We start from the raw sequence: 13,781 nt of genomic DNA on the forward strand, positions 1-13,781 counted from the left end.
CATTTAATGTTTTCAATTATAGCTTAGGTAGCACCCTAAAATACAACACTGACTGGAGCAAAGCTGTTGTGATTGAAGAGAAGACGGGGCCTGGAGCCCTACCTGCGTGGCCTCATCTCTCAAATCAGGCCTGAGCACACGAGTCCACCCCAGGGTCCAGTCCCATTGTTCACAGAGGAAGAATAGGGTCCAAAGCCATACAGTAGAGAGCCACCAAGCCAGGATTTGACACTTGGGGGCCCTAAGCCTGTAATCTTTCCTTGCTACCACACAGAACTCAGCAAGACCAGAGAGGGAAAGACAAGAGCTTCATTCCCAGTTTCCTCATACCCCCTCCTGTCCGTGTTGTACTGATCAGCCGGTGTGTCCCTGCTTTAGTATTTGGTGCACATGGGCATACATGCTATGCGACCAGCTTGCGTAGGTAAACAGGCGGGGCAGATCAGAGTAGAATTCATTATGTGTAACATGATGAGAATAGAATTGATTGTGTGTAACAGGATGCTGAGCAGAAACTGGGAGGACTGTGAGAAAGACCTGGTTGAGGGAAGTGATCAAAGGAGGAAAGAATGAGAAAATGACTATTCTCATCATGCACTCTGATGATGGGGTTCAGTAAACTCTGGGTATGAATTGAAATATCACAGCAATATATTCAACTTCCTAATTCCTCGATTATTTCAAAAAAATTAAAGAAAGAACATACACTTTGTCACTGAGATATAAATATATAGTTGTATAGGTATAAATATATACACACACATACATACGTGTTCTTTATGATAATCTAGAATATTTCTCCCTGAATTTCTTTTAAGAATTATATGGACAGAGGACAAATTCAACCTGACTGTCTAGATGATGTTATTAAAAATCTTTCCAACTCAACCTGATGAGATTAATTTGATTAAATTTACTGTTGGTATCAAGTCCATATACTCAGAAGACAACTACAGTATTCCCTCACTTATTGCAGGTATTATGTTCTAGACGCCCCCGCAATAGGTGAAAATCCACAAAGTACGAACCTTACATTTTTTTTAGTACTTACATATATTTTAAGGCTTTATAAATGCATCCCACACACTTATAAACCGTTCCCAGGCCCTTATTAACCTTTCCCACTCCCTTATTAACCTTTTCCACACTTTTATAAACACTACTTATGTTCTTAAACATATTCTACACTCTTAAACATATGTAACTTTAACAACATGCGTATACAGTACCACAAAATCCTGCAATAAGCAAAAAATCTGCAATAAATAATTAAATATAATATTTTTTAAAATCTCGCAATACAGTGAGGCCGCGATAAGTGAAGCGTGATGTAGCGAGGGACTACTGTATGAACTCCAACTATGTACTTAAAAAGAATAACACATTATTAGGAGCCATTAGGAAAGAAGAAATACAAAATAAGATAAGTCACTATTTGTGGAACAAGGGGAAAAGGAACAATGAGAGAAGTGTGGAGAATTCACCAACATCTCGGCTAGGTGTGATATTTTGAAAGTTGTCTTAGGTACTTTCTAGAACAAGGTATGCTGTGAATAAATCTGTGCTGTCAGATACTATCCATTAATACAGACATGGATAATCTGAAAAGACATTTTAGGAGTTAATGGAACAAAGGTTCAAAGAGGAATTGGATTCACAGTTGGAGAAAAGAGGGAAAGACAATTGCATTGTATCATAACATTATTATTATAAACAAGGAAAGAAACCTGTTTTCTTCCAGTCCATGGTATTCTGGTTCCATGTGGATTTCTAATAATACTAATTAGTCCTGATCTTACCAAACAAATATAAAACATCTGCTAATAGATATGTCCAGCCCCACTAAAAGTAAAACACCCCACAAAAAAAAAATCCATCTTATTTATGGGTGAATCTCTTTTCAGTGGAAGATTTTATAACTTGTAGTATAAATGATGCAGATATCCCTTGTTTACTGTATTTTGAACCCACCAAGCTATAGAAGGAATCATCTCATCACTTCTTAGACTTTTTTTCTACTTTCCATACACATAGGAAAATAAATCTTATACCTTGTTAAAATTCAACTGAAAATTTATATAAGCGCACCTTGTGGCATACTTCATGTTTCATTCTATCAGCCATTTCAAAGCACTTTCATCTCTAATTTCTTTGAGAGTACGCATGGTGAGGCAAAGTTGGTAATTACCCAAACAGTTTAGGTGTTAAATATTATTCAAACAAACCCAGTAAATGGCATCCACAATGAAAAGCAGGGAAGCAAAGAGATTACAGTGTTTCATGCTAACCAGACACCCTCAGGAGAACAGAGTGTACAACGCAGACCCATAAGTATTTACATACTCCCTGGACTATACAGAGAAGTTCACAGGAAGCAGTTAAAGACACAGCAACTGAACCCAGCATTTAACTGGATTTCTTTGGAATCTTGCTGTTTTGTGCAATTAAAATCTTGATGGAAAATATATTATTATTAATCACTCGATGTTAATGGAATTTGTTTTATTTTATTTTATTTTTTATCCTCTCCCGAGGACATACTTATTGACTTTCGAGTGAGGAGAAGGGAGGGGAGAGAGGGAGAGAAACATGGATGTGAGAGAGAAACATCAATCTGTTGCCTCTCGCACATGCCCCAACCAGGGACTGAATTCACAACCTAAGCATGTGCCCTGCCCAGGAATCGAACCGGCAGCCTAGGTATGTGCTCTAACTGGTTATCAAACCCATGACCTTTCGGTTTACAGTTTGAGGCTCCAACCAAGCCACACTGACTAGGGCTGGAGTTTAGTTTTTAAGGTAGCTCTTCTGCCACACATACTTCAACACAAATCTTACAAAGACTAATCTTCCTGTAGGAACGGCGTGGCTCACCTTGGTGATCCCAGGGGTGCGGTTGTTCACTGCCATGTGAGCCTTGAGTCCCTGCTGTATTGTGCCTCCCCAGGGACAATTTGGGGTAGGAGGAAGCTGAGAACAGGCTCTCCACTGTTGTTTAAATGGAAACAAAGTATGCTGTGACATGAATGTGGCTGGTCACAGGATGTACCCAAGGCTCCTTTATACTCTGAAGAGAAGACAAGCCAGACTGGCTGCTGGGGTGCCATAGTGATGAAAGCTCTGCCCTTAATTCATGTGCCAGTGGGTTTCCCCAAGTCTTATTTTATTCACTCTGTGTCTCCTTCCTTGTGGCTCAGCTCCTGTGTCACCTTGTAAATGAAGCTTGCCTGGTCTCCTCCAGTAGAAGTCATTTTTTCCTTCCTCCAGTTTCAATTTCATTGTTTGCCCATCTACACTGGCCCTTAACACTTTCTGCCTTGTGTCATGAACAACTGTATGTATGTCTCTCCCACTAGTTTGTATGTTCCTGGAGGGAAGGAGTGAGACTCATATTTTTTTTTTATGTTCCATATTAGGTGTTCAATAAAAATAATTACAACAAAGTAACATTTATTGAGCACTTATTACATGCTGGGCACATTACTTACATCATCTCACTTAATGCTTACAACTCTGTAGTAAGTGGTAAAGAACATGGGCTTTGGAGCCAGACCACCTGGGTTCAAAGCCTCCTCGCCTCCTCTAGCATCAGCCAAATGCCCTTGAAACAGGTAGGATTCCAATGCAGGTCTTCTGACTTATACCCTCAACTCTGTTCTGCCTTCATAGGTATCATTTAATTGAATTGGACCCATTCACTGATAACCAAACTCATGATTACTCCTTATCACTAAACAATCCAAAAGCTGCCCCCCATTAATTTGTGACTTAACATATTTAGGTTTTTAGACTTATATAATGGATAGTGAAGTGATTGAGCTAATCATAAAAGTAGTGTTAATTCTTTATATTTCTTTAGAAGTTTGCCATTTTCACAGTCCTTTCACAAAAATCATCTCCGCTGATATTTACACGATTCTTGTAACAGAGAGGACAGCTGTTATTTTTCCATTTTACTGATAAATACACTAAAGTTAAATGTCTACAGTATTGTCTCATAGCCAGAGCTTCAAGTTGCATTCAGATCATCTAGATCTACCCTCAGGGTTCTTGCCTCTACCCTACCTTGTCCCTCAGCATCACTTACATGTGTAAACATATACTCACTTTTGAAAGCACCAAGAACCAGGTGCTGCACCAGAGCCTTCAAGGTTCAGGTTGTCTGGTAACCATAGCAATTGTCGCATTCTTCGTGGCAGATGAGATCACCCAGCACACACTGGCTCTTAGGATTTGAGTTACAGGAGATGAGGCATTTTCCACAGAGCGCTGTTAAGTTTGGAATTCCCTTCCCCTGGTCTGACATAGCCCTGGAGTATTGGTCTTCTGGCTCTTTGCAAAGCACATCGAGTTGAGTTAGCCAGCTGTGATTGTTAAGAAATTTTAATGGGCTGGAAGAAGGTGCTAAATTGACTTTTAGTTGTGAGCAATTTGTAATTTTATGTTTTTTTCTGTTCGTATCCCTAAGGATAACTAACCAGTCATACATATTTCTCATTCTTTAAAAATAAAAATTTAGTCAGCAGTTTGCATGATTTTGTTTGTGTTCTTACATCATGTCTCAAATGAAGTGATGGAGAAACCTATAGGGAAGTTTTTGTTTCTTTTGCTTAAACTGTTTTGCAGTAATTGACCAGCCATAGAGAAAGGATGATCTCCTGTGCACTCTCAGCGAGTTCTCTAGTCACCAGAGACCAATAAACTGTGTCCCTGGAACTATTATCACTTTGTTCAAGAAGCTGCTATGTGAACAAGAACCAGCCTTTGTTAATTTCCCTTTTCGTATTTAAAAAACCTTGTTAGTGTTTTCCCTTTGGGAGTGCATAATTTGTCAATAGTGCATATTATTTTAGTTCTAAAGAGGAAAGATGTAGGGCAGGAATCCTTATTAATATATCTTCTTTATCTTCATGCCAGATCTTAACATTTCCACTCCATGAAATAAAATTCTCCACATTTTATGTGTTACAGTGTATGTGTCTTAACTTTCATAGAAATATAAAATTTTGGAAATGTAAATCACTTCTGAAACTAATTTTAATTCTGTATGCCCCACACAACACACACACACACACACACACACACACACACACACACACACACACACACACACACACACACACACACACACACACACACACACACTTTAACTGATGGAGAAACCGATTGAGGCAGTGGTTGGCCTGAGCTCACATAGTAGTCAGTGACAGGATCAGGATATATGTATATCCTCAGTCTAGTTTTCTTTCTGTTGTACCCCATAGTGTGTGTATCTGTAGTAGCTCCCAACTTCTTTGTAAGCTTTAGAAAGCAGGCATCCTTATACATCCGATTAAAACTGCTTGGTAAATGCTTATTAAGTAATGTCAGACTTTATTTTAGTGTTACAAGAACCCAGATGTTACATGGAATTATCTGTTCTTTTTAAAGTATTCAACATCTTCTGTAAATAGAAAAGGTTAGGGAATGGCCAAGTGATATGTGATAGAAGGAATTTGATTATGCTTGACCATCATTACTTCTAATTATCTATATGTTTTTTATTAAGGCATAACTGACTTATTATATTAGTTTAAAGTGTATAATATAATGATTTGATATTTGTATATATTGTGAAATGAGCACAGTAAGTCTAGTTAACATTTATCTTCGAACATAGTTACATTTTTTTTATTGTAATGAGAACTTCTAAACATCTATATTGAATCTGAAAATTGCTTCAAAAGCATAATCTCAGGCTTGACTTGAAGTGGTAAACATACACACAATACAGTGTACAAGTGATATGTTGTAGAATTGGGCACCTGAAAGCTGTATAATTTTGTTAACCAGTGTCACCCCAATAAATTCAATTAAAAACAATAAGGAAAAGAAGAAAACAGCTGGGTGATAAATGTTTAAGAAAATATGTTGGTTTTCTCCATTAAAAGTATACATATAAATATTAGTATTTTTATTGTAACTATCTGCTCTGCATGATACTTTTGAAAACAATAAAATTGTTTATTTTTAAAGTAAAAAAAAAGGTATAGGCTCAGGAATTTAAAGTTATTTACTAATGATTTAAGTTAGTTCACATATAATGACCAGACTCCTATGACATATTATTCTCCTGTATTTAAAAATGTCTGTGTTATTTCCAGAAATTGGGAAGGAGTTTATATTCACAATGAAAGCAGGAACATTTCAAGTCAGCCCCTCAGCTGTCAGTTTATACGTTTGGATTCTGTGCCCTGGCATAAGTTGGTTCAGGAACTGTTTGCCCTCATACTAGTTTGTATGCACAGTCATTTTCTAAATACTCACTATAAACTGTTTATAGTTTGTTTCAGTGTTGGAAGGGGTGTTGTCTAAGCTGTCAAGATATGACGAAGGCACTTTCTTTTCATCCATTCTGTCATTCACTGTAAGTATTTGAATGAGTTGTTTTTGGCTATCTTTTGACTGTTGTCATAGTATTTACTAACAGTGAAAAAATAATTCTTATAATTATCTCTTTTCCACTTAAGGTGAAAGCAGCTGCAAAATATGTTGATGTTCCAGTAAGTATTTTTATTTGCTTTTTAAAGTTATACATAATTTTTTAATGATTATGGTTCACTACAGGTTTATTTCAAATCTTCAAACCAATGCCATTCCTCCATAGACCAGTTTATTTTCCTCATAACAAGGCGTGGCAGGGTTTTTCAGTGTACTTTCCTGTTGTAATTTGGAAGCTCTCACTGAGGTCAGTTCATCATGAGAACCTGTCAGCCCAATTGCAGAAGTAGTTAGAACGCACTGGGAGGGGGAAGAAAAATGCCTCATGCTATTCATAGAAAAAATGCACACTCTCCCATCCCTTCATATAAAAGCCATAATAGGTTTCTTTTTTAAAAAAACATGTTTTATTGATGATGCTGTTACAGTTGTCCCAATTTATTTTCCTCCTGCTCCCCTCCACCCAGTGGCCTTCTTCCCTCCTGTTGTCCCCCCCTTTTAGTCCATGTCCATTGTTTGTGCATACAGTTCTTCTCAACCTCTTTCTGTCTATTCCATTCCTTCCTACTATGCTTCTTAATTCCTGTACCATCTCCCTCCCTTTCCCCTTCCCCCTCCCTGCTGACTTCCCCACAATATGTTCCCCATACCTATAATTCTTTCCCCATTCTCGTTGCCTATTTAGTTTGCCTTTGTTTTGATTCCCTAGCTTCTGTTGTTGGTGCTTGTGATGCAGTTTTCATTTTAATGTTCATAGTTTTGATCCTCCTTCTTCTAAACCAGTCCCTTTAACATTTCATATAATAGTAGTTTGAATCTAATGAACTCCTTCAGTTTTACTTTGTCCTGGAAGCACTTTCTCTGTCCTTCTATTCTGAAAGACAGTTTCGCTGGATAGAGTATTTGTGGCTATAGGTTTTTTGTTTTCATTACTTTGAATATTTCTTGCCAGTCCCTTCTTGCCTGTAGGGTCTCCTTTGAGAAATCAGCTGATAGTCTAATTGGGACCCCTTTGTACATGATTCTTTTCTTCTCTCTTGCTGCTTTTAAGATTCTCTCTTTATCTTTAATTTTTGATGTTTTGATCATAATGTGTCTTGGAGTGGTTCTCCCTGGGTCCAGTTTTTCTGGAACTCTCTGTGCTTCCTGGACCTGTAAGTCTATTTCCTTCCCCAAGTTTGGGAAGTTCTGCTTCATTATTTTTTCACATAAGTTTTCAATTTCTAGTTTTTCTTCTTGGCCCTCTGGCAATCCAACTATTCAAATGTTCGTTCGTTTATAGCTGTCCCAGAGGTTTCTGATCCTCTCCTCACTTTCCTTACTTTTTGTTTCCTCTGTCTGCACTTGTTGACTGTGTGTTCCTTCCCTGTATTCCAGTTTGTTGATTTGATCTCTGGATTTTATTTCCTCACCACTTGTCTCGTATGTGTTTTCATTCGTTTCAGTATGAGTAGCTTTCAGTCCTTCCGTGTCTTGTTCCAAATCTGTTAATTCTGTAAGCCACCTTATAACTATAGCTCTAAACTGAGCCTCAGAAAGGTTTTTTATTTGTTCGTCTGCAGGTTTCGCATCTGTTGCCTGGTGAGCTGCGTCACCAGGATTTCAATCGTTGTCTGCTTCATTCCAACAGATTTGTGTTTAGCTTTGCTTCCTGGGCAGGCTATGGGGGCGGGGCCCTGTACACTCATCACTACCCAGCAACGGCAGTGATCAGCAACCTTTTTCACAGTGCTGTGGCACTTTGTATGGGGGCGGGGGTCCAAGATGGATTCCTGCCGTTACTCTCCGCTGAGAGACTGAAATCTGTCCCCCAGCCCTCCGGGCCTCACCATCCAAGGCAATGGGAGGGCTGCCTTCCCCAGCGTTGAGATCGCGACCTGCCCAGAGTGACTACAGCCGGGATTGTTCCCCTGACATTTCTCGCAGTCCTGCCGCTATCCTTGCTGCTACCACGGACAGCACCGCATTTTCTCTCTCCTCCTACCTGTCCGGACGAGCACCGCTGGTTTATAACTTCATATGTTGGGCTTCCATGTAGTTTTATTTTCTGGAATTTCTAGTTATCTTTTGTTTTGAGGTAGTTGTATTCCTTTTTAGTTGTAGAGGGAGACCGAGCATGTCAGTCTAAGCCTCCATCTTGTCTGGAAGTCCATAATAGGTTTCTTATAGGGATTAAGGTAACAAGAAAGATGAACCAGTTAAATGAAAGGACTAATTTTCAAAATACAGAAGTGTTATATAAATCAGTATTCACTTATTTTAACATTTAGTTTTTCAAAGAATTATTGGGAAGTAATGGTAACCTGTAAATTTGTTAAAAGATTAAAATACCATGAGAGGACGTTATGAAACTTATTTAGCTACAATAAAAGAATTCACATGCTAAATGCAGTCAACAAGTTAGTGCAGCATTTTTAAGTTGATAATCATAAGAAAATTAGTTTTTGCCTTAAGTTCTATTATCACATATATGATCAAGGCCTAAAATGTTCTGTGTAATCATATATGTTGGTATATTTATCTGTTTTCAAAGAGTTAGAGCACAAATGAAAAAACTTAAATTCTAAATTAGATGGAATATAAGTAATCTCATCTTTAGTTAAGACACTTGAGCAGTGTCACATCTCTGGATTGTCTTTATAAATGTCAGCGGTTTGAGTACTGGCAAGCTTTGTGTAAAAGTTGCAGGTGGCTGCTTTTTAAAGCACGTAACCACATTTCATAGTGTGAACAACTATATAGTCCCCAGATTTATTGCTGCTATAGGTATTATAAATGAACAGTTTAAATGAGCAGGCCATTCACTTTCTTGCCTTTTCATGGAGTTTCTTTGGAACAGAGCTTTTTATTTTATGAGTGGTTCCCAAAGAAGTCTTAGTGTACTCCTTGTCTTGTACCAGGAATCAGTAAATCACTATTGGGCAAGTAATCAGACATAATCACATGTGTAGGTTCCTGCAAAGAAGTGGCACAAAAGAGAGAAGGGGAGAATTAAGGAGAACAGTTGATATTTATTAAAAAGAGATGAGTCATCACAAGAACACATGAACTTCATTGGAATTCCTAACATACTTTATAATAGTTTTACTTTTATTTTGAATTACAAATGGAATGGCACACGATAATTATTCCTCTTCTTAGGGATTTTGAAGTTCTTAGTTTGACACTGTACTACATCTATCAGACCCCATAGAAATTCAGAATTGGAAGATACAGAAAGTGGTTCATTCATTCTCTTCCTCAATGCAGAAACCTCCTCCCCTAATATCCCTCACAAACACTTTTTAGTGATTGCAGGCTCATCATAAGGCAGCCTCCTCTTATATATAATGAGTTGAAATTCTGTAGCCCTGTGACTTCAGTCTTGGTTCTAATCCCCCTTCTGTGTGATAGCCCTTCAAATATTTAATGATAATTATCATCCCTCCTCTGCCCAAGAGATAGGGTGTCTATTCAAAGGGATATAATGCCCGAGGAATTCTTATTTCATACAGTAAACATCCTCAACTTCTTCATTGAATTCATTAATTAAACATTTATTGAGCATGTACTAAGTGTTAGGCCCTATGTGTACATGATGAAAATATACATTTCCTGCTCACAAGTTGTTCAGTATCTAGGGATGAAAGAGAGAGAGACAGACACATCATGAAAACAGCTATAGCAATAGTACCCTTTATCATGACATTCACTCTAGATGAATTCCATTTTACCACTGTCACTGTTAAATCAAATTGGCCAGCTCCCCCAACCCTAGCAGAGCTTACAAACCATAGGGGTTGTCTGGCTATGGCAGATTACTAAGAAAGGAGTTTCTCCCTCGAATCTAGTCATTACACCTATAATATCGATATCTCTGAATATTAACTTCAAAAGCTATGAAGTGCTGTTGACACTTAATGTTTTTTATGCTAAAACACCAGAAAATAAGCCTCTCTGAAGCAGTGTTTTCAGGAGAACCTTATGAGAAATGGAACACTGGCTCGCCTTTCACAAAAATTAACTTGCAACTGTCAAAAACCTGAAATGTGTAAACTATAACATTTCTAGAAGAAAATATAATAGAAATAATATGTGGCCTTGTATTTGGTGATGATTTTTTAGATACAACACCAAAAACATACACGAAAGAAAAAATCATACGTTGGACTTAATAATTGACTGCTCTGCACTGTTAAGAGCATAAAAAGACTAGCCACAGACACATATTCAATAAAGAACTTGTATCTAAAATGTACAAAGGCTTGTTACTACTCAACAATAAGAAAGCGAACAAGCCATTAAAAAATGGGCAAAACATTGGAATGGATACTGCAATAAGGAAACAGAGGTAACAAGCACATGAAAAGATGCTCAATATCATTTGTCATTAGGGAAAGACAAATGAAAACTGAGATTCCCACTCTGACCAGTGCAGCTCAGGTGGTTGGAGCATTGTCCTGTGGACTGAAAGGTCGTGGATTTGATTCTGGTCAGGACATATACCCAGGTTGTAGATTTTATCCCCGGTCGGGGCATGTACAAGAAGACAACCAAGTAGTTGATGTCTGTCTGTCTGTTTCTCTCTCTCCCCACCCCACCCTCTCACCCTTCCTTTTTCTCTAAAAGCAATAAAAAATGCCCTCAGGTGAGCATTAAATAAATAGATGACATACCACTACACACTTATTAATATAGTCAAAATTTTAAAAACTGACAATAGTAAAATGTTGACAAGGATGCAGAACAACAGGGTCTCTCAATTATTGATGATGGAAATGCAAAATGATATAGGCAGTTTGAAAGACTGGTGTTTCTTACACAGCTAAACAGTCTTACTGTGAAATTCACCACTTGCACTCTTAGGTATTTATCCAACTGATTTTAAAACGTGTCCACACCAAACCTGCACACAAATGTTCATTAATAATCACCAAAAATAGAAACAACCAAAATTTTCTTTCGTAGGTGAATGGATAAGTAAGAAATGGTACATTCATAAACTTGGAATACTAATTCAGCAGAGAGAGAAAATTAGCTACCATGCCACACAAAGACATGGATGACTCTTAAAGGCATATTGCTAAGTGAAAGAAGCCAGAAAATGCTGCACACTTATGATTCCATTTATATCACAGTCTAGTAAAGGTTAAGCTGTAAAGATTACAAATAGATTAGTGGTTGTCATAAATTCAAGGTCATGGAGGGTGGAACTTTTAGAGCAGTGGCACTATTCCATGTGATACTGTAATGGTAAATACATGACACTATGTATTTGTCAAAACTTATCTTTATGGCACAAAGATAAACTTGATTGTAGGCAAAAATTGAAAATCAGGGAGATTCTAAGATGGTTGAGGAGTGGGTAAAAGCTACACTCACCTGCTCCTGACACCAGACCGGATTTACAGCTGAATCATGGAGCAATCACCCTGAATAATCAATGGAAAGCTAGCTGAACTGAAATGTTATAACCAAGGATTTACAGAAGAAGCCACATAGGGACCAGTGAGAAGGATGGAGACACAGAAAGAGCTGGACCCCACACCTATGTGCGGTGGCAAAGATGCCAGAGGGATATCTTTTTTTTTTTTTAAATTCTAAAGCTGGCATGTGTTTTCTTTTTTTTTAAGTATGTTTTATTAATTATATTGTCACAATAGTTCCAATCTTTTCCCCCTTGCTCCCCTCCATCCAGCGCCACCCACCCCCAGCAATCTCCCCCCCACCAGTCCATGCCCATGGGTCGTACATACAAGGTCTCTGGCTTCACCCTTTCCTATATTAGTCTTTTTTAAAAAAAAATAATTAATTTTTGAAAAAATAAAAAATAACAATCCCTCCCTCTCAGACTTAAGACCCTTTATAATCTTATAAAGGACAATGGGCGAAGGTCTCAAGCTCCTCTAGCTGCTTCAAGCTTGACATGGTCGTCGTCCTATCTACCCTTGGGTCTAGAAATCCCTACTAAGAGTGGGGGTGTAGACCGGAGGGTGGCCTTCCCACATGGGGAAGGATCGTGCAGACTCCAGGTCAGTTGGCTGTCCCGGACAACGGCGTGCTTGGTTTAATAGGCTGGCATCCTTGTTGTATTCTGGGGGCAACAAATTTGGCAACAAGGTTAAAAGACATCATTCGGTCCATAACCACTAGATGACAAAAGGCAGGTATTAATTTTTCAATGTCCAACATTAGGGGGAAAAAGGGCTTCTTTGGAGGAAGGTGTGCCAGGCACATCTCACCTGTTCAAAACCCTTTTGCCCATTATACTTAGTTTGGGCTGAGGGAAATATTTTAGGTTTCCCCCCCTCTCAGACTGCCAGAGGGATATCTTGGCTGCAAAACTCTCACACCAGGAATGTGGGGTCTGAGCTTCACACAGGGATCCCGAACCCAGAGCAACAGAGATGGGAAGAGGAGCCCATATAGACTCTGGTGGCGAAAATCAGTAGGGAGTTAGTCTGCCTGGGAAAGAAAAGTGTCTGCTGGATACCCAGACAGCACCTCCCAGGGTCAAGCACTCCTGTTGTTACAGCACCAGCCTGTAAAGTTCACTCTCCAGTCCTCTTACTGTTGGTAACATTATTCTGCTGTTCTCAGGCCCTGCAGTGGGGTCTGCTGGCTGCACCCAGCAGGGACCTTTGGGGGGCTCTTTTTCTGGAGAAGCTCTTGGTGGAGACTCAGATAATGATTGAACTACATGGATTTGGAAAGGGAACCATTCTTCCCCACCTTGAGTGCAAAATTGCCCCTGCCCCATCCTGGGTTGATATACGTGGCCTGCCCTGCTGAGTTCAGTGCTGCAGGGGGATCAGAGCACCTCACAGAGCTGGGACTTCTGGAGCACATCTTCCAGAGAGGCTTTTGTCCAGGACTCATATCTGTGGGAGCTGATTTGTGGGACCATTCTTGTCTCCTCTGCAAGCTCAGCATATGGTATTCCCTCAACTGGAGACTCATTTGACCTGCCTTAACAGCAGCTGGGGACCTTGACCTTCTCTGAGCTAAGTCCCACAGGGTGGGCGCAGAGGGACTGGCTATGAGAGCTGCTCAGAGCTGGAACCTCCATTGTATGTCAGAGGCTTTTGCCCAGGAAAGGGAAAGAGTGCCTTGCCACCTCCTACAGGTTTGCTGGCACCATCCCCAGTGGCCCCGCACTGCTAAGCTCAGCTCCGTTCAGGGAAGATAGTGCTGCTGGGAGCTGGGAAATTCAGAGTGTACATCCCTCAGAGGCTATTCTCCGGGACCAGGACTAAGTGCTTGGCCCGCTCCTGAAGGCTCAGTTAGCACGCTCAATGGGAGACTCTTTTGTTCTGTTCTGA

The 13,781-nt window shown here is 39.4% G+C and overlaps 1 protein-coding gene across 10 annotated transcripts in view; it reads left to right on the forward strand.

The window, feature by feature from the left end:
- The window catches only part of CADPS2 (calcium dependent secretion activator 2), a 689,394-nt gene that overhangs the window by 638,414 nt on the left and 37,199 nt on the right, over nucleotides 1-13,781 (forward strand). For 9 of the 10 annotated variants that reach the window (XM_090287420.1, XM_090287416.1, XM_090287417.1 and 6 more), the window contains 2 exons: nucleotides 6,323-6,406; nucleotides 6,510-6,542. In XM_090287420.1, the coding sequence (XP_090143546.1) occupies nucleotides 6,323-6,406; nucleotides 6,510-6,542 (117 nt within the window). The remainder of the gene's footprint in view (nucleotides 1-6,322; nucleotides 6,407-6,509; nucleotides 6,543-13,781) is intronic. The other variant, XM_090287419.1, reaches the window with a different exon arrangement.

The sequence above is a fragment of the Furipterus horrens genome, unplaced genomic scaffold (assembly GCF_987537825.1).
Source record: "Furipterus horrens unplaced genomic scaffold, mFurHor1.1.pri manual_scaffold_9, whole genome shotgun sequence".
Classification (NCBI taxonomy): domain Eukaryota; kingdom Metazoa; phylum Chordata; class Mammalia; order Chiroptera; family Furipteridae; genus Furipterus; species Furipterus horrens.